Genomic DNA, 25251 nt, shown 5'->3' on the forward strand with positions numbered 1-25251 from the left:
GTCGAAAGTTTATCTTTCCGAGCTGCTTCTCTGGCAGGGCTCGTGTGATGTGCAAAGAAAGAGAGAAAGGCTGGACATGCAGCTTGTAAGTTACAGCGTGTTAACATTTCCAGTTACGTTGACGTGTAGGTAAATTAGTGGCTTTTTGGCTGCTGGCTGCTGCATCATCGCTGATAAGCTGCCGGCAAGGCTATCGGAGAGCGCCAATTGGCTAGCGGATGAACTACGGGGAAACACTATGGACACTAGAACTCGGATCTCCACTAAAAAATGGCAGCTATTGCTTCTTCTGCACTCGCTTCCAGGTAGCATCGCGTCTCACCTTCAGCAGGCCCGTGGTGAAGGCAGATTTTGGGAAGGTTCCAGGAGGCAAAAAGGAAGACGACGCATATACTTTTCTCCATTCTGTGAGAACTGATCACTTGTCAACACTTCCGAAGATGAGTTCCAAGAAATATGCCTTCCTTCCGATGGATGATGGCGACTCCTCGGATCGCCACCAGGAGAGCCGCATGAGATCGCGGCAGGAGTATCTCAAGAAAAGAGAGGCAGAGCGCTTGGCCCTGCTGAGGAGACAAGTCGCCGAGGAGACTGCTGAGCTGAGGAGCGGAGTTCGATTATCAGAAAGGGAAAAGGCAGAGTTTAACAAGAACCGAGAGCTTCTGCGCCTGGCTGAAGAGCGACTGAGAATCGATGACCACCAAGATGGATACGTGATGCCGGAGGACTACATCACCGAAAAGGGCAAACTGGATCGCAAAAAGAAGGAAGATGCCTTGTACAAGCGCCATGTCGAGCGGGACGAGTACGGCCAGGAGAAATTTGTCACGGAACACGATGAGTGGGAGAGGGAGCAGACCACCAAAGCTAAAGCGCAGATCCAGGGCCGAGAGCGGGAAAATGAGGATTACGACTACGTCTTGGATGATGCGCAGTATATCCAGTGGAGCCTTGACTCACGGATGCCGGGTGAGAGAAAGACGCTGACCAAGGAACAGCAGTTTTTGGAGGCACAGATCGAGGCGGCAGAAAAGAAGGCCTTGTCGATCCAGGAGACAAGGAAGAGTCTACCCATCTACCAGTACCGAGAGCAGTTCCTGGAAGCGCTGGAACAGTATCAGATCCTTGTCATTGTCGGAGAAACCGGTAGTGGAAAAACAACCCAGCTACCCCAATATCTCCATGAAGCTGGATACACAAAGAACGGTATGAAGGTCGGATGCACACAACCACGACGAGTGGCCGCTATGAGTGTGGCTGCGCGTGTTGCGGAAGAAGTCGGTGTCAAGATCGGCCACGAAGTCGGCTACTCTATCCGATTCGAAGACTGCTCGAGTGAAAAGACGATACTCAAGTACATGACAGATGGTATGCTGCTGCGAGAGTTCATGACAGAGCCGGACTTGGCCGGGTATTCGGCAATCATGATTGACGAGGCTCACGAACGGACGGTTCACACGGATATTTTGCTGGCCCTGGTTAAAGATCTGGCAAGAGAGAGAAAAGACTTGAAGCTCCTGATTTCTTCCGCTACCATGAATGCCGAGAAATTCGCCCAGTATTTCGACGACGCCCCCATTTTCAACATCCCTGGACGACGTTATCCCGTTGATATTTACTATACCCCTGCGCCTGAAGCTAACTACTTGGCGGCGGCCATTACGACCGTGTTCCAGATCCACACCACCCAGGGCAAAGGAGACATTCTCATATTCTTGACCGGACAAGACGAAATCGAGGCCGCTGAGATGGAGATTGCTGAGACGGCAAAGAAGCTGGGGAATCGAATCAAGGAGCTGGTCATCTGCCCAATCTACGCCAACTTGCCTTCAGAACTTCAGGCAAAGATTTTTGAGCCAACACCCGAGGGCGCACGCAAAGTCGTGCTAGCGACGAATATTGCCGAGACCAGTTTGACCATTGACGGCATCGTATATGTCATTGACCCCGGCTACGTCAAAGAAAATGTCTACAACCCGGCCACAGGCATGTCAAATCTGGTCGTCGTTCCATGCTCCCGTGCATCAGCCAATCAGCGAAGCGGTCGTGCTGGACGTGTTGGCCCGGGCAAGTGTTTCCGACTGTATACCAAGTTTGCTTACATGAACGAGATGGACGAGTCACCATTGCCCGAAATCCAGCGGACAAATCTCAACGGAGTTGTGCTACAGCTCAAGTCACTGGGTATCAACGAGCTACTGGATTTCGAGTTTATGGATCCACCTCCTACAGAAGCTCTCATCGGCGCCTTGAACCAACTGTTCGCCCTACAGGCCCTTAACCACAAGGGCGAGCTGACCAAGATTGGTCGTCAAATGGCCGAATTCCCAACTGATCCCATGCTGGCAAAGGCAGTCCTAGCAGCTGATAAGGAAGGCTGTGTGGAAGAGGTGCTCTCTATTGTCTCCATGCTGGGTGAAGCCTCTGCTCTCTTCTTCAGACCAAAGGATAAGAAGCTACACGCTGATAGCGCTCGAAACCGCTTTACTATTAAGGATGGAGGCGACCACATTTCACTACTCAACGTCTGGAATCAATGGGTCGACAGCGGCTTTTCGCCTATCTGGGCCAAGGAGAACTTTTTGCAGCAGCGATCATTAACACGAGCCCGAGATGTGCGAGATCAGCTCGCCAAGCTCTGTGAACGTGTTGAGGTCGCCCCCTCAACATGCGGCGCCAACAATTTACGGCCCATCAAACGTGCCATCACAGCTGGATTCTTCCCCAATGCTGCCAGATTGCAGAAGAGCGGCGACAGCTATCGGACAGTCAAGAATAGCACAACAGTGTGGATTCACCCGAGCAGCGTGTTAATGTCGATAGACCCGCCAGAAAAGATGGTGATTTATTTCGAATTGGTGCAGACGACAAAGGAATACATGCGCAGCGTGATGCCAATTGAAGCTGCATGGCTAGCAGAGCTGGCGCCTCATTTTCACAAGAAGAAAGATATTGAAGCGATGGAGGAAAAGAAGATGCCAAAACAAAACCGACGAGACTGATATCGCTGTCCTTGCAATTTGTTTTGGCTTGGTTTATTGCTACATACATGATCATAATCCCCTACCACAGAATGAAGGATACTCTAATTTTGTGCTTCAGCCTTTGGCGCATCCTCCCACCGATACATGATTTCCGTCCTCATCGTATACTTGAGACCTTCTATGACATCTGCTCCTTCATGGAAGAGCATAGGATGCTGGAAGATGAGGACGCTGCCTGCCTTGGGGTTGACATCCATGCGCCTCTTTCCATTGGGCGATGAAAAAGCAGTCGCTCCGCCGACAAGACCTTCGTCGCTGAGGTAGAGATGCAATGTATAATACGTCTCCATAATAGTGTCGCTGTCTTTTTCAGATCGGTAGGCGGCATCACAGTGCCCTGGAATGAATTGTCAGCGCTGGATACAAACAAACCTCAGAAACACAAACAGAGGAAACCCCCCTTATGCGCCGCGAAAAGCTTTACTTACTCCTGAAAAACATGCCAGGTCCATATTTGAGGAACCTCATCCGCTCATTTAAAGCGGCAAACTTCCATGTGCCCTGACTAGTGCGACTTGGTCTTGGACATGGAGCTGTGGCCACGAGCTCCTGCAGTCCTTCGGCTTGGGCACATCGGTCCCATAGACGGTCAACGAGAAGCTGTGTGTCCCATACGATTCGATCGCTGTTGCGATATCCTGGTGCTGCCGCTTCTAATCCCGGGGCTACACTGACAAGAGCGGGTTTCCAGGGAGAATCGCCCGGCTTTTCTAGGACGGCAGAAGCCTCGGCGTAAGCAATTAGCTCCCTGCACTCTTCTCGGGAGAGGACATTATCGAGGGTCCACGCCTTGCATTTAGTGTATTCGGGCAGCCCAGATTCTTTGAAAGGGACGGGTGTTATTGTGACAGGCTCAGGCGCCGGGCCAGTGAGAAATGTGTCGGGAATATCGACATGATTAGACTTGTAGTCTACGCGGAGGAAGCCACTTGATGACATGCTGGAATACATATTGGCTGGTTTTGTTGAAGAAGACGATGCAGATGAAGAGGTGGATTTGAATAGTCGGGAGAACATGGTGAACGAGATCCAATTAAGGGTGAATATATAATATTTGAGGCTGAAAAATAAGATGGGGCTTCACCGTAACTCTTTTTCTTGTAAGCGTTTGCCTAAATCTGCAGCTTACAGGCAGCTATAATTGTATACGAAAATGCATGACATGACGCAGTGAGAGCATGATTAGCTATTTAAACATTTTTATTCTATCAAGTCTTTCTGAACAAGTGGCAGGATGTTGGGTTAAACTTGAAAACAATGAAATAAAGGTAGAAAAGGCCAAATCATCAATGAAACTCTGGCCTTCTGACTGGCAATCTCAGCTCAACTGGGCGGTGCAAATACGGCTGGCTGCCTTGAGTCCTAGATTTGCCGTGGAACCGAAAGCCGTTGCCGAAGTGTTAGTGCCCATGCACGCTAAAGCACCACCTGGACGAAGACTAATCCAGCTGGATCCAGCTCCCGGTTGCCTGGAGCTGGTAAGGCGGAGTACCTGATCTTGACTCTGCCACGTTTAAGCGAGGAGGCATGAAGATGCGTAGCTGGCACTTCACAATATCTAGATGTATGATTTGAGAACTGAACGAGTTACACTACAGACGTAGGAGCTTGGTTAATTGCAAGATGTTTGACGACAGGCTGTCAATTTCGAATGTAGATGCACTGAGGAATGAGTATAAACATAAGCACTTTTGTGTCTATCAGGTACCCGACGGTAGAGGAAGGTATATATCTAGGAGCCCAGTGGCCGTTTTTAGTCATGGTGACCATAAAAAAAACACTGAAGTTAAGGTCGAGAAAATGTTGATAAGGGAGCCATTTTCTACTCTTCGTAGGAGTAATCAGACTTTATATGTAACTTCAGCGCGTTTCAGTGTACTTCTCCTCTAGTACACAGGATTCTCAACTGACGAATCAAGCGTTCACCACTTGAGTCCGGTCCAACTTACACACCTACGGCGCAAAAATATACAACTAAAGTTCGCATTCAGTTGGCAGAAATCGTGCCTTCACAGCAACTTTAACCTACCCTCAGGCTTCACATTCATGCAGCATGTATATTGCATTCGGCACATACCGACATACCGTACTACCCCACGTATTTTCTATTCTTCACAGCAATTTTAACCTACCCTCAGGCTTCACATTCATGCGGCGTGTATACTTTTCACTTCACAGCATTTTTAACCTGCCCTGAGGCTTCATGTATACATGCATTATTGAAGCACCACCTTGTCCGCCGCCAGCTCCACCCTTTGCCTCCCGCCCTAACCAACTTCTTCGCAGCATTTCAATTTCCCCTCAGGCTTTACGTTAATGCTGGGAATACCTTCTTGCCGCCCTCGGTTCTTTTTTTTCACCGTCCAGCCAGCACTGCCCCTATTTTCACAGCATTCTTAACCTCCCCATAGGCCTTATACCCACGTGGTATTACATTGGAGCTGGCCGGCTAGAACGATGGTAGGTAGGTAGTTAACTGGACCGACATCTCCAAAGGTACAACTCATTGCTGTAATGCTGTAATAATATATGCCTAGAATGATAACGCAACTGCACTTTCTACGTCTTATAACATAATGCCAAGCATACCATCTCAATGCTCCCGTCAAGCATGTGCACTTAACAGCCGTCCTGCCAGCATAAAAATCCAGGTTGCTTCAAATACACATACTCCACGGCCTACAATCCCCCAAGTACAAAGAGAAACTCATTTCAAGGTCAGCCACTTGATGTCCGACTGTTTTGTTCAGCAGACCACCTTATCGTTGTTTGTCTTTTACTCCACAGTATGTCTCACTGCCTCCATCTTCTTCACAGCATTTTTAACCTCCCCTCAGGCTTCGCATCCACCGGGTATTACGTCAAAGCTGGTCTAGTAAAAGTGCATGTCAGCTTTACTAACGCTCTCCAAAGATATAGCTTATTGAAGTAACAATAGCTGTCTTAAAAGGTAACACAGAAGTACATGTAAAATCTTGTCCTATAACAATGCTCTCATCAAATATGAAATGCAGGCTTCCTGAATTACATGTAATACACGGCCTCCAGCCCCAGCTCCCACCTCCACGCTCCGGTTTGTTTTCTGTCTTCTCTTCGAATACACGGGATTCTCAGCTTGCGAGCCAATCATACAACTTGTGACAACACCTTCACAACAATTTTCCTCCATGCTTCACGCTCATCCGGTACATTACCCATCTATACGCATATCGCAGCCAATGGGGAGGGTATCTTTCATCCTTCCGCCCCCAAAATGTGATCTGTTCACAGCATTTTTAACCTGCCCCCAGGCTTTACAATCAGGTGGCATTACGTTGGAGCTGGACTCATAGGATGATAGTCATCCAAGTCGACAACGACAGCATAGTCACTCTTTCACAATTTCGCAGACTCTGAATCCATTTATTGCTTTTAACATACATGCCTAAAAAAGATAACACAGAAGTATATGTTAATTCTTGTACTATAACAGTGCTCCCATCAAACACAAACCGCAGGCTGCCTTAATTACACACATTACATGCCCTACCATCCCCATCTCCCACCTCAACACTCCGATTCAGCTCCTGCGTCGACACCGCAACATCCAGCCCCGGATTCCCCCCAAAGAAATTAACCGGCTTCAACCCAACAACCATCTTCTCCGACGGCATCACCGGCCAATCCTCAATCCGCGGATTATGCGTCGACCCAAACGTGTGCCAAACAACAATATCCTCATCCCGCACAGACGTATCAACTGCAGCATCCTTTCGCCTCCTCTCAATGGCCGACGCAATCCCATCTCCTCCCGCAGACTGCATCGTGTGTCGACCAGCCGGGAAAAACTCGTCGTCGTCGTAGCGAGTAACCCAAATCGCATGCTGTCCATACTCTGAACGCCGTGCATGGTGAGATGTAGGATGGGAGAGCAGCATCTGGCTGTAGAACGGCACAATCTTGAATCCCACCGGCGTCCCAGTTACCGGATTGACAACTTTCTCATTGACAATCTTAAAAGTCCGATTTGTAGTAAAATCCAGATCCAAGCCCTGCTCCTCATCAACGAATTGCTTGCTCGTCACATACCCAACTCCCAGCGGATTATGCACACCCGGAACCCCGATCGGCAAAGCACGGCTCTCCTCCACCAGCAACGAATTCGCATGCCCATCAATCGCCGGATCAATCCTCAGACAAAACAGATGCTGGTGATACGGCGCCAGCACGCCCGGCGCAACGACCGTTCCATACGGCACCGTCTCTCCCACGGCAATCGGCGCAGTCGACAAAATGCCCGTCGCCCGCACCTCGTACTGGATCGAGGCATCCTGGCCAAAGTGGAACGCAAAGATGTACTCGTAGTTGCTCACAGTAATGATGGTCTGCAGCACCAGAATGCGAGATCGCGTCACAACCGCATTCTTTGTGCGGAAATTGGTGTGTTTCCATAGAATGCCGTCGTCTTGTTCATGGCAGCAGATCACGTTTGGCATCTTCAGCGGTTCGCCAGACCGCGTGTTATGCCACCCGTCAAAGTACTTAATCGTCCCCAGACAATCACACCCAAGCTGGAGGTTATTGGCATTGATGCCCGCTCCATCATTGCCCAGATCAAAAGCCGCTTTCCTCTGATACGGCGACCGCGGATCTCCATAAGGAACAAACATCTCTGCCAGCGACAGGCGATAGAAGAGGCTGCGCCCATCATAGCGGACGTCATGCAGCGTGAGGCCCTCTCGGTAGTTGAAGCCGACGTGCAAGCTCCATTTCTCCCAGGCTATCGAGTTTCCATCGACTTGGAATGACGGGCCCTCTGGCTGTACAACCTGGTATGGCTTTGTAGTCTGTCTGTAGCCTGATCGTAGACTTGGGTGATATTCGCTGTCCGTGGCTGGGTGAATCTTGCTGCGGTCATAAGGCCGAGCTTCGTTGTGAATGCTTTCGTTTGAGCTTGACGGAAGCCGATAGACTTTGAGGACTCGTTGTTTCTCATCTACTTCAGCGCAAATGTCCAGCGGATAGGCGTAGTAATTGGCATCCGGGTTGCTTGTAAGACGCATATAGAACCAGCACTGAGTCACATTCACGTAGTCAGTATAAAGTTACACATAGGCGTATTCATAGATCATTGCACGCACCATGGTTATTCTCTCCGTCATATCATTCATCCCATCCGTCGCATAAGCCCACGCCTCGACACAAACAACCGCCTCAGCTGGAAGCCGCAGCGTCTCTATCTCAGCCTGCACTCGCTCATCAGCCAAACAGGCCTTTTCAACCTCACCCATGTAGCTCGAATCGATAAACGAGTGTTTTCCCTTGAGATTCTCAAGTTTCACCACAGACTGCTCGTCCAAGTCTACAATCAACTCAAATAGCTGAATCGCTTCCTTAGGAGCCGGCGAGGCGATAACCTGAACGCGGGCTTGACGTGGGGGCCGAGCGGCTTCATCGGTAAACCCATTGCGTTGACGGTCGAGAAAAGCAATCATGTGCTTTTTAGGAGGTTCCTTTAGAGTGATGAAGCGGAAATTCGGGTCTTGGCCTGCGAAACATGGCCTCACAATGGATGCGGCCTGGAGGTGTAGGTTAGGCGCGAGCCATCATAAGCGTTGAGGGACATGGGGACAATACCTTTTGTATTTCCTCGGGAGAAAGGGGATCAAATGGGTGCGGATGTTGCGATGCCATGGTAAGAATATTCAGAGAGTACCGCCTTTTTTTTATGTTCTTGTTGTTATCAATCCAAGAATCTCTGCACTGAGTATGTGGTGGTTTAGCTCAATTCCAGCAGCCCTTTTATACCCAGTGAATACAACCACCAAATATTTGACTCAGCAGCATTAATAAAATCAAACCAACTCCTCTCCTCCACGTTAATCCCACTCCATCCGTTACGTACAACTTTATCTCTCAACCTTCTCGCAACAGTACCGTCTAAAGGAAAGGCCAGTTAGGTAATTAGCGAGTTGGGGTAGCGGCTGATAAGACACGCGCCGGACCTCAAGCCTCCAAAGGAATTACTTCCCACCGCGCTCTGCCTCCAAAGGCAATAATCTCCACGCAGTCTCCGCGCCCTCTCGGTGCTACAACCCTTAGAGGAAAGAAAAAAAAAAAGCTGCATGTGATGTTGTATTGTGAGTCAGTATTATTACCATGCTATCATTACAATTTGGAATAGAACAAGGAGATAAGACTGACTGCAGGTGAACAATAAATCATGGATATATAGTTGATCAGCATCAGAGACGCCTATAGCGCCTGTATTTTAGTGTGAAGGCTTATAGCGCATATAGCCGACTTGAATTCCCTGCCCAGTCAATCCATTGATGTAACCTGATAGTTGAAGCTACAATGGAGGCTTTCTTCAATTACACTGCTATTTCATCATCTCACATAAGAACGTGCAAATTTACAAATCAAATCACACAATATTAGATTATTACCAAAAGAAAAAAGCAGCAAAAGCACTCGCTTCTTTTCTATGTCTCATTAAACAAAGCATAAGCCATACATTTCTTGTAAACCCAAACATCATTCATAAAGCAAACTTAAAAAAGAATCATCAGTCGTAAAAACAGACAAAACATAAATCATAACATTAACATCAGTAAAAAAAAGAAAGAGGCAAACAGAAATATATCGTCGTCAAAAAGTCGTCATCGTCAAATCGTCATCGAATCGTTCCAAGACCCATCATCTCCTCCTCTTGTGTCTGCCCTCATCATCATCATCCCTCCTCTTATGTCTCCCATCTGCGTCCTCATCATCATCTCCTTCTCTTCGTCTCCCTTCTCCACCACCTCCCGCTCCACCTACACCACCAGCTTGCAGCGCTCCCGCCAACGGTCCCAATTGTCCCAATAAGTCACCACCAAGCCCACCGCCAAGCACATCCCCAACCACGCTCACCCAGCTGCGCCGCCCCGACAGAGCTCCCGTTACGCCGCCCACTATTTTCTGGATCTGCTCCGGATCGCTAGCCATAAGTTGCCAAGCACCATGGATATTCAAACCACCAGGCTTTTCTGCCGAGCGATGAAATTCGCCGCTTCTAGTCGTCAGCCGGCTTCTGCTATGACGCCTACCATCCAATGGTCTCCCATGCGAGTCGAAACGATCAGGCAAATCTTCGATTTCCTCGTCTGAATCCGAGTGATGACGTCTCCGATGCCTGCCCTCGCGGTCACGGTTGGGGGAACGGTCGTGAGTCGTATCGGATGATTGTCGACGGTGGCGACTTGATCGGTTGAACTGGTTTTCACGACGTTTACCGCGAGATCCATCTTCAGAATCCGAGCTGTCTGATTCGGATCTAAGTTCGTGCTCTTTTTTATGTCTCTTCATTGTTACAGTGCTCGTCGGAGAAAGCGGTCCAAACACCACAGACTTTCTTCTGCCAAGGGGAAACCCAGGCGGCGGAATCTCGATGCGAGGCGGCGGCAGTTGCTTGAGCGGTGTTACGGCCTCTAAAACAAGAGAACAGGTTAGCTTCAACAAATAACCCTTTTTTTTATTTTTATCTGAAAGACTTTGTCTAGTTTGAAAACAATCAAAAAACAGTCCTTGCAGAAAAAGCACGACTCAACGCACCCTCGGATGGTCCGCCCTTTTGTTCAGGTGGACTCTTGTTTCTGGAGAGGTCACTCACATAATCTTGCGGGAAGCTACCGCCCGCCGGTGGCCCTGGAGGGGGAGGTCCAGGGGGAGGAGCCGGGCCCAAAGGCGGCGGCCCTGGCGGGCGTGCGTATCCCGGCACTCCGGAAGAGTTACCAGGAGGCGGCGGTCCCGAAGGTGGCGGGGGACCAGCCGGTGGAGGCGGAGGTGCGTACCCGTGGTAATCTTGAGGCACATAGGGGTGGTACTCACGAGGTTCCGGCACACTGGGGTCAGTATACGGCGTGTACGAGTGCTCTCGCGGCGGAACGTTCGTTGTCGGCGGCTGCGGGGCCGGGGGAGGAATGTTTCCGGGGACGGTGGATCCTGGAGTTACAGGATAGGGGGCCCCGAAGTAGGCGCCGCCGGAAGCATTAGGTGGTGAATGCGGTCTGTTTGGGTCTTCAAAGTAAGTCCCGTTTGCAGGGACCTTGGGGAAGCCTACAGAGCTCAAAAGTAAGTTATCGTTTGAAAGAGACGCACCAAAGAAAGAAATGAAGCCAAGATAGCTTGGGCTTATAAAGGGGAGGGGGGATTCTTACGTTGTGCTTGCTCCTCGCGCTCCCTCGAGCGCCTCTCCTTCGACCGTCTCTCCTTTCTATCCTCTTTCCGCTCCTCTCGCTTCTCCTCCCGTCTCGCCTCTTCCTTCCGCTCTCTTTCCTTCCTGTCCTTGTATTCCTTGATCCCCGCCGCCGCAGCGCCTGCGGCAGCACTGTCTCTCAGCCGACTCCTGCTTCGTTTCCTCTCCTCGTTGGACTCAGAAGAGGATGATGGGTCTCTTTCACGTCTTCTCCGTCGGTTTCGCCGCCTTTCCTCGGCCTCGGATTCATACCCTTGGCCGGTTGGAGAGCGCGGATCGGGTGGTAGGGGATCGTGCCCGTACTCAATCAAGCCTAGCCCAGGATCAGCCACGGCTTCGGAATAAAGGGATCTGGCTCTCGACCTGCTCCTGCTCCTGCTTCTACTGTGTGAGTTGTGTCTATCGTACTCGTGGTCCTCGTCGCTATATCCACGAGAGGTCGATTCCTCTCTCTCCCTATCCTTCTTCTTATCATGGTGGTCTTTCCACATCTTGCCAGCTACACCAACTGCGGCCGCGCCGGCGGCAAGCTCGGCGCCACGGCGAAGCGTGGACTTGCTGCGAGATCTGCTGCCGTGTCGTGACTTGGATCGCGACTTTGACTTGTCACGGAAATGCTTCACGAGACCAGCAGTCGCGGCGGTTCCGATGGCCGCCTTGGCCAGGGTGGAGAGACTGCGCTTGCGACTGGGCCTGCGCGAGCGCGAGCGATCAGAGTAGTACTCGTCGTCAGATGTATAGTACCCTCCTCGATTTCGGCTTCGTCCTCGGCGTCGCTCATCTTTTTCGGCCTTGCTGGCCTGGTGATACTTGACGGCACCAGCTGCGGCGAGAGCAACTGCGGCGATTCCCAGACCTTTCTTGAGCGCCGAGTGGCGATCGGGGGATTCATGACCGTCACCCCAGTGGTCTTCATAGGCGCTGTGGGCTCGTCTGATGGCCTCGGTTCCGATGGCTCCCAAAGCAGCGCCAGCAAGGACCTTCTTGCCACGGCCCTCAGCAACCTCTCCGTACTCATTGGGGCGACTGGAGAGCAGAGCAGTGATGCCGGCGCCGGCAAGGGCTCCCTCTGCGAGGTGGCGCTTGTGGTGGTGATCCGAGCTCTGGCTTCGCTCGCGGCGAGTGGTGCGACGAGAGTAGTAATAGTCATCGTCGTCGCTGTGGTAGTCGTCCCCGCGTCGCGGGCGGCGGTCACCCTTGTAGGGGCCAACCTCTCTCCTCTCCCGTCGGTAATAGTACTCTTCGTCGTAAGGAGCGGGACGAGCGAGTTCTCGGTCTCCGTCCCTCTCTCTGAGCACAATGATGTTGGGTTCCTGCCGGGGAATGACAATCTGCTGCGGCGGGGCTTCCTGGACGATGATTTTCTGGTCCGGAGCCCGCTGGCGGACCACGACGGGGGAAGACGCATGATTTGGCTCGTGGTAATACTCCGTCTCCTTGCGATAGCGATCGATCTCATGGCCATGGCCGTCGTCAAAGCGCTCCTCGACTCTCTTTTCCACGCGCACATCCTCTTCATGATGGCGAGGGCGTCTGTCCCAGTCGCGATCCGTCTCCCGGCGCTCGACATCGCGCTCATAGTAGGTGGTGCGGCCGCGATCAGCGTCGACGTCTACGGCCGAGCGTGGCCTGTCGGGCACATACGCCCGCTCCCTTCGCTCATACTCGACAAAATCCCGCTCGCCAGAGTAGCGTGAGCGGCGCTCGTCGTCCATCTCATAAACCTTCTCAACACGGTCGTATCGCTCCACCTTTGGCTGGTTGACTTTGTACCGGGTCACAGTGGTGCTCTTTTGAAAGTGGTCGTCGTCAGAATCGTTCCGTTCTCGGTAGACCTTTGTAGTTCTATAGTCGGCCATCTCTCCAACCTAGCGCTGTCTGCTAGGTATATCTCTCTGTCTCTCGCTATCTCTCACACTGTCTTTTCCACTCTTTTCCTTCTCCGCTCTTGTTAATCGTCACTTGTATGATGTACCAGGCAATATGACGCGGGAGAGAAGGAGTAGCTCGAGGCGCACAGGCAGACACAGTATAAAGGATCCCGAGAGGCTGAAAAAAAGCACAAGGAGGGGTAACGAAGGAGCTGGGAAAGGGAAAGGATATGACGCAGAAGAGTCGCCAAGTTATGCCGTCCCCTGCTGTAGGTGTACTAATAGTAATAGGTACTCGCTCGCTCACACAGCAGAGGGTCCTGTCGTGTCTCGTCCCGGCGGCTACAACGGAGGAGGCAGCGCACAGTCTGCTGCAGGATAACGTCAGGACAGTACAGATAGCGCCTGGAGCGGGCCTGGCTGGGTGTGGACAGCTGATGACGATGTTTCATTGGGAGGAGGGGCCGAGCAGCAGTTGGAAGCCGGTCGAAGGTGGGCGGCTGACTCTGGGCTGCGTGAGAGCGAGGCCAGCTAACGAGGGCTAGACAAGGGCAGGGCTCATGCTGGACGAGGCTAAAGAGTGCTGTGCGCTGCGTTGAGCTCGCTCGCCGCATCGTCTCTGGCGCTCTCTTTGCCCGGCGAGGGCGGGTTCCGCGTAAATTAGCGTCTGCTGCGGCTGTCTGGATCGATGAGCTGCCGAATGTGTCATGTCTGGATGTCTTTGCCGCCGTATCGCCTCTGTCTCGCAACAACATCGCCATCGCCATCTCCCTCACCAACGCCGTCATCGCCAAATCAACGTCCCAGGCAGCCCTGGGCTCCCTTCATTCGCTGTACTTCCTCCTCTCCTACAGTGCCATTCGACACCGTAGACCTGTTAGACGTCGACCTGTGCCAAACCGGAAATCCTTCCAGCCCCCTCCCAACAAAACACCCGTGGTTGGTCACCTGCATGAATCTGCAAGAAAGCCGCCGGCGCCTTGTGACCAGGCAGAAGCGTGGCGGGGCCAGTCGCTGCTCTTCACAGGAACCACGAGGGGCAGCGAGTTTTTCCCGTCGCAGAACCGAAGCGCTCAGCACCACCCGATTCTTCTGTCTTCTCTTCGTCTCCTTTGGTGCTCACGCAGCCAAGTGTGGTGACACCACGTCTCAGCCTCACTTTTGTTGTTTCTACTTTCTTAGTCCCTTGCTTCGTAGCCGTGACCCCGCCTCGCTTCTCCCTCTCTTGTGCTGGCATTTTCCCGGCGTCATGGCGGCAGATCAGACCAGCGACAGCAGAATCACACGTTTGGCGAGACGAGGATTGGTTCTTGTCATTTCACTTCAGTCACGTCTGCTGTCACTCACAAGGTTGAGCCTGTGGCTTTCGACTTTGGGCCTCGCCTCGCGCCGTTCCGCGCTAAAAAGCCCCTCCAGGTACCTGGAGCTGCCGTGCTCCCAGTGGAAAAGAAAATTCCAGCACCTTGCAGCGAAGAGGGGAGGCCTGGCTGGGCGGGAATGTCGTCATAGCGTCATGGCGCCTGTCTTCTAAAGGGCCCACTATCTGCAGTTCCCACTGAAGACTCTATTCTGATATCTTCAATGCTGTCTTGTTGTCATTCTGTCGTTATGCATCACATTCGCATCAATGTCCACTATCTTCATCCGTTTGATCGCTGTTAGAAACTCCCCCCCACGCCGATTATGCACAGCCTAGTTACTATGGACCGCAAAAAAGCTCCGTAACGGGCACATTCCTTCGGTTACGGCGAGCCCCCCAATTCGCCCACAGCCCGAGAGGCCCTTGCGTTCTATTGCCCGCATTACAGCACTACTAGTATTAGTAGATAACTGGCACCTAACTGCCAAACGTGATCGTGTGATTGGATTGATTGCCTGGACCCAAGCTTGGGTGTCATTCAGCCTCCCGGACAGCCGACAGATGAGCCCAACAGGGACTTGTGCCAGAACCCGCTGCCCCCTTACAGATGGCCTTACAGATGGGAGCCGAGTAAGTCACGTCGATATCTGGCCCGAGATCCTCAGCTGATGGCAAGGGTCAATTTGATCTTCGCTGAGACATGCCGAGAGTGGCTGTTCGATATGTGTGCCTGGTTCGATGTGTGTTCCTGCAGAGACTCAAAAGTACAATTTCTATACGTCGAGATACCTGTGCTATGATATAATATCCGTCGAAGAAATTAAAAGAAACAATAATGCCAAGAAAAAGCAAGATTCATACTCCAGTTACGCCCATTTGACCCAATCTGAAGCTTTTTGACTCCATCTAGTATGTACACAGCGTCCAACCCAACCAACCCTTCAAGACGAGTCACAGTTACTCGTCAAATCCATGCTTGTTGCCCAAAACACCAACACCGCCGTTGCTCCGGCGCCTCTTGCCGATAACCTCGCGGATCCAGTCGCTCAGCGTGAAGCCCCAGTGGCCAGCCACCATGACGCCACTGAAGATGTTGACAATCTTGATCACGAAAGATAAGAACCCGTCACGGCTTTCCTCCACGCTCAGCAGGATGGGCTCAATGTCGTACTTGAAAAAGATGCCGGGAATCTGATGGTCCGAGATTGTCTTGCTGTGTTCAGTGACGGCGTACTGGTTGGTGTTGACGATTCTGCGGTTGGCAAGATAAACGGTAGGGACCACGGAGAGATAGTACTGGAATTTGTGAAAGTGGACAATGGCCGAGTTGACGGTGCGATCAAGAGGGTTGACGAGCGATGGGTAGTACGGGCCATACGACATTTCCGAGATGATGTGAGAAAAGTTGAATTCTACAATAAGCCGTTAAAAGACATGCCTGGTTTAAAGTCAAAAGGGGGAGGGAGGAGAGCATACTATCATGGTCCAAGTGCTGGCCCATTCCCATGTAGCCGTGGCCTCTGGCCGTGATATGAAAGTCTCCCTGCACCTTGTTCAAGTCCAGGCTTCCAAACATGCGGCAGCTGTCAGGCTTTCCCTTGGGCCTAGGGGTCTTTGCCCACTTGGCCCTTCTCTGGGTGAGAGCAATAATGTCATGAACATGCTCTTCGCCAAAGCCCTCGTCGTGTCTCGAGTGCCAACCAACGCCCGTGTCGAGTTGGCCATTCTCGTTCTTGCCGAGCTTGTGCATGCCCTTTTCATCAACCCACTGGCTCCAGGTGGTGGCCTCGCGAGCCAGCTTGTCCGCAGCAAGGATGCGATCTCCCGAGGCATCCTGGACGTTGACGTGCAAATCGTCGCAGTTCATCTTGACGACAATATCGAGATTGATCTGCATGTCGTGCCCTACGCCCCTTTCAACTGCAAACGTATGGGCCTCAGTTCCGCGCCACCAGCGGCCGAGCTCATTCCACATGAATATGCTGGAGATGAGGAGCATGGCAACAGTCCATTTTCCACCACCAGACGTCTGCGTCACATACTGCGGCTTGGATTTAGCTATGAGATGTTAGCAGGTAAAACCCAAGGTATGGAGCTAGAAGCTAAAGTTTGTAGCCGTACGGAATGCATCAAAGGCGCTGACGATGCCGGTCTTTGCGCCAAAGTCGTCCTCGTTCAAGCCATGCTTCTCGAAGCTGTCCATGCTGGATAATATGCTGCGCCTTTTTCTGCAGGAAAGCTAATACCAATGACACAATATTCTTCTTCTTCCCTTCAATATTACTTAAAGAAATAAGACTGTCACCGAGTAGAAGGTCAAAAGAGGGAGAAAAGGACAATGCCACCACACGCCCGCTGTCGTGTTGAGAGCTACAGCTTCGTCGTTGGTCGCTACCTCATTCCACGAAATGTCTTGCCAGCCACTTCGCTCCAAACACTCAATTCGATCCAGCAAAGTCGTGCGCAGCGTATAATTCACAATTCAGCCTCAGCCAAGTCTTTTCCAAGGCGTGGCGAGCTGCGGCGCATGTGAAGCATCTCAATCGCATTCAGCTCGTGGACACGTCTCCGATTCAGTTCCCTGCTCGGACGCTCGACGGTGATTGGGCGCGTGGCTGCGACCGGACTATCCCCGGCCCGGGTAAATTCTGGAACGGCCATCGGCATGCTTAGCTGCCCTGGATTTTCGGGTCAGCCAAGATGGACTCCATAGCAATGGATCAACTGTATTGAAATGCAGACAGGCGAGACTGGCTATGGCGTGCATATTAGCGACACAAGTTGCAGCGCCAGACTTCTGTACTTGATGTTGCTGGAAGAAAATTCGTCGACGTGGTAGGGCCGTTACATTTCCAAGGTATGTCTTGTGTCAGCAGCTCTGGAAAACTGTAATCTAACGAAACGAAACACAGCACCGCGAATTGACGTCTCAAAGCACGGGTAATCATCCACTGCGAAACAGACGGCCATTGTTCCAATCGGCAGGGCTGGGCTGTCAAAAGGCTGCTGGGCCCGCAAATATCGCCAGCCAAGGTTCGCGACTAGGTTCAGCCGGTCGGGCAACCAAATCCCCCATAAAAAGCATAAAAGAGGCTCAGGAGCCCTGGCGCTGAGAAAAGCGACCGGCCGAATAACCCAGCCCGAGCCAAGCAAGAGTGGAATCAGGGCAGCAAATCAGGTGGCACGGCTTCTGCCCACTAGATACCGATCTCATGGCTTGGAACAATCTGATCCGATCACTAGACTGACATGGACAGACGACATATGCGGCTGTCAGGCAAAGGCGAAGCGTGGCTTGCACATGCCGTGACGGCGAGAATCTTTATTTCTCGAGCGTGTTTTTTTGGGTTCCGTTTCACTGCTGACAAGAGTGAGAAACCACAGCAATAGCCTGCTTATACGGGCCGTATCCAAAAATAGGCGGGCCAATGACTAGACGTGCGCCACCAAAAAGGGAACCACGCGACAAAAGGCTAATAAGAAGCCACCAGCTCTTTTTTCGCTCAGCTCCCAGGTATAAAGCAGTAAGCTGCTGCTGCTTCGTATCCGACGGAGGAATCATGTCCGTCGTCATTACTACGTGGGATGCTGCTGCTCACTGCGCATGAGCGTTATAGGTATATTAGGGATATCAACATAGCCTCAATGTATATCGGCCAAATCAAGCTGCAACACTTCGGACATTGCGGCACCAGTACGATACGCGCATGCACCACTTCGTATTCCTCTGCAAAGAACGGTTAGCAGCTGCCAGAACGGGCATTTCAAGAAGCATCAAGCTGCTCCCCGCCTGTTGCCCCCATGTCCATCTCCGCACCGAACCCGGGGAAGACTATCATTTGCTGCTTGTAGAGAATTCATCTGTTGTAACTAGGCTGAGCAACAAAATTAAGGGAGAGCAGCTAGAAAAGAGCTTGGGGAGCAAAAACCTCTCGCAGCCAGCTTACGGCCTGCCATTATAAATCCGTAAAAAGGCGCTTTGCACGTAAATAAAAGCTGGCATGCAACCTGTTGCTACCTGCCTCAAGTTGTATCCCCAAACGCGCCCAAGGTGCAGCAGTACATACGCGCGAGGTACCTACATGCCAGTGCAGCTGCCGCTCTGCCCTTCACTGAGAGCCCCGTAGCGCCCAACCCATCGCCGGTCTTTGCGCCACCGCTCCAGTTAATCCCCAGTCGCAAGACTCTCACTTCTTCATACAGTAGCAATCGCCAAACCGCTGACTTTTTGCGGCCCCCCTTCAGAAGCGTGCGTGTCAAGGCACTGCGGTTTTTTCTTTTTCTCGTTTTCCTGCTTTCTTTTCCGATCATCATCCATTCGTTCACCGTCCATCCGCCTCTCTCGTTTCCCGCCATCGCCAGGTGTCGCGAATCGCAGCTGAGCTTCTCGCCGTCCATCGACTCTCGCTTCTCTCGCTCGCTCGCTTTTTTCCCCATTCCCTCGCTATCGGTCCGCATCGTCAAGTCAGCGCCCGTATTCTCGTATTCCCACATATCACGGAAACGCAGCAACACGATACCGTCGCAAGTTGTCTTGATTCACCTATTCGCCAACTTCGCGCTCGCTACCTGGCCTTTACTCGCGGATTTGCATGCTTCGATTGACACTTTGAAGATCGGGCTGTACCTCGGGTGTAGACAACATGAAGTCATTCTTTGGGCCGGGCGCCATCGCCGCCCTTTTAACGGCAGCAGATATCGCTGCTGCGCAACAGACGCCGTTTTCCATTTCCTCAACCGGTGAGCTTGATCTCTACATCCATGTCCCTCAATTTCTCCCTCTCCCTCTTGGCGAAACTCGTGGCTGACATAGGCGCCTCTTTTTCCTCCTTGATTTGGTACAGATGACATCAAGAAAACAGCATCCATCCTATCGTGGGATCTGCTTCAATACTACAAAGGAAATGAATCTGGCCAAACCCCAGGCCTTCTTCCCGGACCCCCTCCTGTTGGACCTTACTACTGGTGGGAAGCCGGTGCCATGTTTGGCACGCTGATCGATTACTGGTTCTTGACCGGCGACAGCACCTACAACGACCTTACCATAGCAGGAATCCAGTTCCAGACGGGAACCGACGACGATTTCCAGCCCCGTAACGAAACGCTCTCGCTAGGAAACGATGACCAAGGCTTTTGGGGCATGACGGCCATGTTGGCTGCCGAGGAAAACTTCCCCAACCCTCCTGAAGGGAGGCCCGGGTGGCTGGCCCTGGCCCAGGCAGTCTTCAACACTCAGGCCAGTCCCGACCGTCACGATGACACTTGTAACGGCGGTTTACGGTGGCAGATTCCTCCGACCAACAAAGGATACCCCTACAAGAACAGTAAGATACATGTTTGAGCTTGATTGAAGGTGGGGCGTAAATCATAACCGTAGCTGACTGATGCATCTGCAGGTATTGCCAATGGCTGTTTCTTCAATATCGGAGCACGTCTGGCCCGTTACACTGGCAACACGACCTATTCCGACTGGGCTGAGAAGACGTGGAACTGGTGGGCAGGCGTCGGCTTCTTGGATGCCGAAACATATGCCATCTACGATGGAGCTGATGTTGCGGTGAACTGCACCGACATCAACAAGGCCGAGTTTTCGTACAACAGCGCAGTCTGGCTTCTCGGAGCCGCATACATGTGGAATCATGTACGTTTCCCCCTGTCTTGATTCCAGCAGCTAGCGCATGTCTTGCTTTGCGCTTTCCGTTTTCCGCTTTCCGCTTTTCACTCCTCATTCCCAGGCTAACCCGTTGGACAGACCAAGAGCGACGTATGGAAAACCAGAGTCAACAAACTCGTCGATCACGGCCTCGAGACCTTCTTCCCCAAGGGCATTGCGTATGAGCCCACTTGTGAACCTTGGGGCACTTGCTCTACCGATATGTTGTCCTTCAAAGGCTATGTCCATCGATGGTACGCTACTACTACGCAGGTTGCTCCCTTTACGGCTGCAAAGATTCTTCCCGTGCTTAAGAAATCGGCGACGGCGGCCATTAAGCAATGCACGGGCGGCGCCTTGGGTCGCCAATGCGGCTTCAAGTGGGATTCGGGCAAGTATGATGGCGTCACTGGCGTGGGCCAAGAAATGAATGTCTTGGGCGCCGTTTCGTCCCTTCTCATCGGCGGCAGCAAGGGCCCAGTGACCAACAGCACCGGTGGCACGTCGCAGGGCAATCCCAACGCTGGCGCCAACCCGAACAGTTTCGAGATACCCGTGCAGCCAATCACGGCGGGCGACAAGGCTGGCGCTTCAATAGTCACCATCATTGTCGTCTGCTCCACCGTCTCTCTGCTCGGCTGGATGAGCCTTGGCGCGTAAGCTGGCCAAGTCTATTGCTTGACAGAAGAAAAGAGAAAAGAAAAAAAAAATACAATACAAATGGTCTTGAGCTTATGATGAAGTTCCATATCAGCCAAGCTTTGTAAGACACATGGTGTTTCGATTGGCTCTCTAGTGGCTGGACTGGAAGCACTTATAACGATTTCCTTACTATCACTCGGCGTTGGAATGCACTTTTACCAGGGATCCCTGTAACATTATCTCTGTTTTTGTTTAGTTCTCTTTTTTCTTTCACTCCCCTTTTGACTATGGTCCTCGAGACGGGAGCGGAAGTTGTCGTCTAGGATAATGACGAATATAGTAACTACACGCTAAGACAGTACTGTTGCTTTTAGTTTTTAACAGACGAAAAATTCTGATGAAGTCTTTGGTCTACCAGTAGAGGGCGATTTATCAGTTCGACAGCTGTGATTTGATTGAAGTATGCAAAACTTGTCTGGTGTGTAAGTCTATCACGTAACCGCGTATTTACATGATGATCGATGCACGCTGTCGCGGGCAAACTGCCGGGAGCCTACAGACAAGCGGCAAGATCCGATCACCAAAAGAAGGGAAGAAGAATCCGAAATCCGAAAGAAGAATGGAAGAATGGAAGAATGGAAGAATGCGACCAGAATAGCAGAAAGCCTGCTGCGGGCCTGTTATTCAAATTGGGGGAGCGAGGCATGTTGATCATTCGGGATCTCCATTAGGGAAAGCATATGCGTCATAGCACAGTTGGGAATCGGAGCTCGGAAGGCATGGCATTTGAGCATATGCGCGGATTAGTCACAGCTGGGATTCCCAAAATCGAGTAAAGACCGAGAGAAAAAGAAGTGATGCTACAATTGGGTGTTTTAGTCACTCAGCTAGACCATGCATGATGATCCGATCGGATCAGATCAGGTTCAGGCCATGCCGGTCAAAGGTCTCATGTCAAGTATGGACTGCGACTGAATGGTGCTGCAACGTTGACTGCAGCATACAAGCTTGTAAGTACAAAAATGCTATAATGCTAGTCCTAATGAGAATATTAAATCAAAAAGCGCAGATGGAAATGAAAGAAGACTACCTAATTACGTGTAATATGGCTGGATGAAGTAGCACAGCTCAGGGAGCTCCGGAGCTGAAAGCGATTCCCCCTGAATTGAGCTCTGCTTGTGGTTACTCAAGCGGCGTGGCAATGACGCAAGGGGCAGCTGAGGTGAGGAAGGAAAAAAAAAACTCAATTGCAGCGCGTGATGGGTTGGGCTCATTTTGATCTCGGCTTACATAAGTGGTTGTACCGTAACCTGCGAAATAACGTGCTCAAAGGCTCAATGCTGGTGAGATGCCTTGCCTTGCCTTTGCTGTGCCTGTAGCATCATTTGCCGGTCAAATGATCCCATGCTACGGTACATGTACGTACATAGTTTCATCGCGACTCTTGCCCCCTCTGCATCAAGTCTGTTTGGATTGCCCCTGAAAAGCTTCACCACGTTGCACCTCCAATAGCATCAGAAATCACGACTCCAGGCAGCACAATTGGACAATGAGAAAAAAATGCCACAACACGTGGAATCTTGCAATTAGCTCAGTCGCCACTGAAAGCAGAAAAACAAAAAGAGTCAGAAGTCCAGCTCGCAGCGTTACCCCTTCCGGCATTCTCATTACCTACAATAAACTCGCCTAGCAGGCGCTCCGAGGCCCGCGTGACGCACGCCATCGGTCACCAGAGGATTCTGCAAGCGGCCCCCCCCCTGGCCTTTGCTGGAAAAGCCGCTATAAGGCGCTGGAGAAATGCGAGTGCATCGCTGAGCTCCGGTCGTTACAGCGTCGGGTCTGGCCACTTGGTCCGCGCCACGCCATGGTAGCATGACGAACAGCTACAGCAGAGATACTTTGGACTCTCACTAGACTATGTACGGGAATTAAGTAGATGAGAAGTACACTAACAGCCTTAAATTTCGCGACTCGCTACGGGAGGGGCGCTGTCCACCTGAGGAGCTGAAAATCACTTCACTGGCTGCTAATTTCGTAAGCTTGAAGCAACCGTTGGTAGCCATTTTTCATTTTCGCCGTGGTTCCATCCAGGGCCCCATCCGAACCAGGCCACGTCCGGGCTTAGCGTTTTGCGGGGGAAAAATTGAAATTTGGTAAAAAAGAGAAACTATTACGGCATCCGGCGGCGTGCCATTGGGTGGAAGGCAGTGGATGCCGATGGATCTGATGGATCAGCAGGGAAGAAGAAGGAAAAAGAGAGCAGGAAAATCCCAAGCGGAGCCAGGGGCAACCGCAACCAGGAGCTATGGAGCAAGAAAAGAAAAAAGAAAAAAATCTTTTTTTTTTCTGTCTGGCCCTGGTTAGTTCGAAATTGGATCTTGGGGTCTGGTGACCCCAAGTTTGGCTGCAGCTGCTTGTGTGGCCAAGGTTTAAGTCAGGAGCTTCGTTTCGTATAAGACGGATCGTGAGCCGAGCTTTTTCACAGTCTGTGTTATTGCACGCATACCCACCACCTATAATACTGCTACTGCTCTTTGACTCCTTGAACCCTCGATTTGTCGAACCTATTCAACGCATTGAAGCTCAATTCAATACTTGCACCTACGCAAAACACCTAGTACGAGTCATCGTCAACTGCATATACCTACCACCTATAAATCATCTACGGCATCCATCTGCTACGAAACCTACCAAAACTCAAACAATCCAAACCACCGCCATCATGCCTTCCGGCTACATCTTCACCGAATCCGCCCCCTCACAGTCCTCCTACTACCGCTCCGGCCGTGGCGGCGCCGGCAACACATTCCGCACCACATCCTCAACCTCATCCTCATCCTCATCTGCGCCCTCAACCACCTTCACCCCCCGCCAGCTCCCCAACCAGCGCTTCTTCTCGGGCATCGGCGGCGCCGGCAACGTCCACCAGGCCGCCGAGCTGCAGCCCGCCATTCTGCGCTCGCTGGAAACTCCCGCCGACCGCAACCCGTCTGTGGGCTACGTCGGCCGTGGAGGTGCGGGCAACGTCTACCGCCGCAAGACAAGCGACGCCGGCAGCATGTCGAGCGCTGACAGCAACTCCAGCTCAGTGAGCGACAAGGCCAAGCTGTGGGCAACGCGAGTGGCCAGTTCTTTTGGACGCAAGTAGGAGCAAGACATACATCATTACTGCTACTGCATCGACTGCTGGACCGGCGAAACAGAGACATGGCGTTGAACTTGGGAATTGGGAATTGGGCACCTGGGAAGCGATACTACATACAACACACAACAATAATCTAAAAAAAGCAACAATACAAGACACCAATTTGGTGTTGATTGGGATTACGATTACGACCAGCGCACTGCATGCGGAGCAACTGCCATGCTGCCGTGTTTTACTATTACTATTACTACTATACCCGCCTGGCCTTGATTTAGGCTAAGCAAAGGAGAGGTGGACTGCATATCTGGGAATTGCGCATAGGAGATGAGCACGGATCGGCAGATGATCTCGAGAATAACAGGGGAAAAAGCTACTTAAGATGCATATATACCATACTTACATAGTTGACGAAGATCAATATTAAATTCTCCTCATTGATATACATAATATTTCTCCTATTCACTTCTTGGCGCTGATTTGAATGATTACGAGTACAAACTTGGCATCATACTCTCTCTCTGTCACTCATGGATTTGCCTTTCACGGTTCACAGAAAGGTGCGCTGTTCTTTTACTCCGCCTTCCAGTTGCTACACAACATGCGTCTTCAATCCAACATCTCCGCGGCGCTCTTGAACGGAGAGACACTTCGGTGTAGGACAGCACTGCAGCAATCATAAGACCATTAATAGAACGCAAACAAATGTAATTCCGAAAAATCACAACATCGTGTAGAGTACATTTCATCACTGATGCTATTTCTGGCAGCCAAGCGAAATTTCAATTCCAATTTCATTCTACTCTCGCAGAACAGAGCGCATGTACCCCGCTTATAGAAGCGAGCCTCCAAGACTAAGTAACCCCTCCTATTCCCCCCCAAACCCAATCAACCATAGCGTAAAAAAGGCCCTTGTCTCGTCCATTTCACCAACCAGGAGACAGGCATAGAAGACAATGAAAAAGGTTGCCAAAAAAAGAATGTGATTTCGCCCGGGCTCGAACCGGGGACCTTTTCGGTGGTGTCAACAGATGTTAACGAAATGTCATGACCAACTAGACCACGAAACCAGCTAATTTCTCCAAGCTTCACGATCGTAAGCTTGCGTTGCGGATCGGCGAGCCACAAGTCCCTTAGAAAGCTTTGACTTTTGCCATACACAAAACAGCCAAACACAGATAAGTCTCTTTTACCTCAACATCTCTTCCATCATCACCACATAGTCAGCCAGTCAACATTAGCATTCAACATTCAACATGTAACATACATTACATAAACGAGCTTCAACCCAACCCTCTCCACCAGTTGATCCGCAAAATCG

At 51.4% G+C, this 25251-nt stretch overlaps 8 protein-coding genes across 8 annotated transcripts; 4 read left to right on the plus strand and 4 right to left on the minus strand.

Annotated features, from left to right (window-relative positions):
* Window positions 1–440: 440 nt before the first annotated feature.
* On the plus strand, window positions 441–3002 carry TGAM01_v206952 (hypothetical protein; the record flags this gene model as incomplete). Its single annotated transcript, XM_018804291.1, has 1 exon — window positions 441–3002. One exon carries the CDS (start codon window positions 441–443, stop codon window positions 3000–3002), a length of 2562 nt encoding a protein of 853 aa, XP_018662406.1.
* Window positions 3003–3085: 83 nt separating this feature from the next.
* TGAM01_v206953 (hypothetical protein) lies at window positions 3086–4061 on the minus strand (the record flags this gene model as incomplete). The annotated part of the gene is made up of 2 exons (XM_018804290.2): window positions 3086–3381; window positions 3473–4061. 2 exons carry the CDS (start codon window positions 4059–4061, stop codon window positions 3086–3088), a joined length of 885 nt encoding a protein of 294 aa, XP_018662405.2.
* Window positions 4062–6547: 2486 nt separating this feature from the next.
* Window positions 6548–8717, minus strand: TGAM01_v206954 (primary-amine oxidase; the record flags this gene model as incomplete). The annotated part of the gene is made up of 3 exons (XM_018804289.2): window positions 6548–8098; window positions 8165–8602; window positions 8661–8717. 3 exons carry the CDS (start codon window positions 8715–8717, stop codon window positions 6548–6550), a joined length of 2046 nt encoding a protein of 681 aa, XP_018662404.2.
* A 1005-nt stretch (window positions 8718–9722) lies between these two features.
* Window positions 9723–13121, minus strand: TGAM01_v206955 (hypothetical protein; the record flags this gene model as incomplete). Its single annotated transcript, XM_018804288.1, has 3 exons — window positions 9723–10495; window positions 10620–11123; window positions 11225–13121. 3 exons carry the CDS (start codon window positions 13119–13121, stop codon window positions 9723–9725), a joined length of 3174 nt encoding a protein of 1057 aa, XP_018662403.1.
* A 242-nt stretch (window positions 13122–13363) lies between these two features.
* TGAM01_v206956 (hypothetical protein) lies at window positions 13364–14273 on the plus strand (the record flags this gene model as incomplete). Its single annotated transcript, XM_018804287.1, has 3 exons — window positions 13364–13402; window positions 13522–13625; window positions 13679–14273. The coding sequence occupies 3 exons, from the start codon at window positions 13364–13366 to the stop codon at window positions 14271–14273; spliced, it is 738 nt and encodes a 245-aa protein (XP_018662402.1).
* Window positions 14274–15450: 1177 nt separating this feature from the next.
* Window positions 15451–16696, minus strand: TGAM01_v206957 (hypothetical protein; the record flags this gene model as incomplete). Its single annotated transcript, XM_018804286.1, has 3 exons — window positions 15451–15905; window positions 15970–16551; window positions 16615–16696. 3 exons carry the CDS (start codon window positions 16694–16696, stop codon window positions 15451–15453), a joined length of 1119 nt encoding a protein of 372 aa, XP_018662401.1.
* A 2440-nt stretch (window positions 16697–19136) lies between these two features.
* TGAM01_v206958 (hypothetical protein) lies at window positions 19137–20806 on the plus strand (the record flags this gene model as incomplete). Its single annotated transcript, XM_018804285.1, has 4 exons — window positions 19137–19233; window positions 19338–19817; window positions 19890–20134; window positions 20246–20806. 4 exons carry the CDS (start codon window positions 19137–19139, stop codon window positions 20804–20806), a joined length of 1383 nt encoding a protein of 460 aa, XP_018662400.1.
* Window positions 20807–23510: 2704 nt separating this feature from the next.
* On the plus strand, window positions 23511–23936 carry TGAM01_v206959 (hypothetical protein; the record flags this gene model as incomplete). The annotated part of the gene is made up of 1 exon (XM_018804284.1): window positions 23511–23936. One exon carries the CDS (start codon window positions 23511–23513, stop codon window positions 23934–23936), a length of 426 nt encoding a protein of 141 aa, XP_018662399.1.
* Between the last annotated feature and the right edge of the window lie 1315 nt (window positions 23937–25251).

The sequence above is a fragment of the Trichoderma gamsii genome (assembly GCF_001481775.2).
Source record: "Trichoderma gamsii strain T6085 chromosome Unknown Scaffold_24.2, whole genome shotgun sequence".
NCBI lineage: Eukaryota > Fungi > Ascomycota > Sordariomycetes > Hypocreales > Hypocreaceae > Trichoderma > Trichoderma gamsii.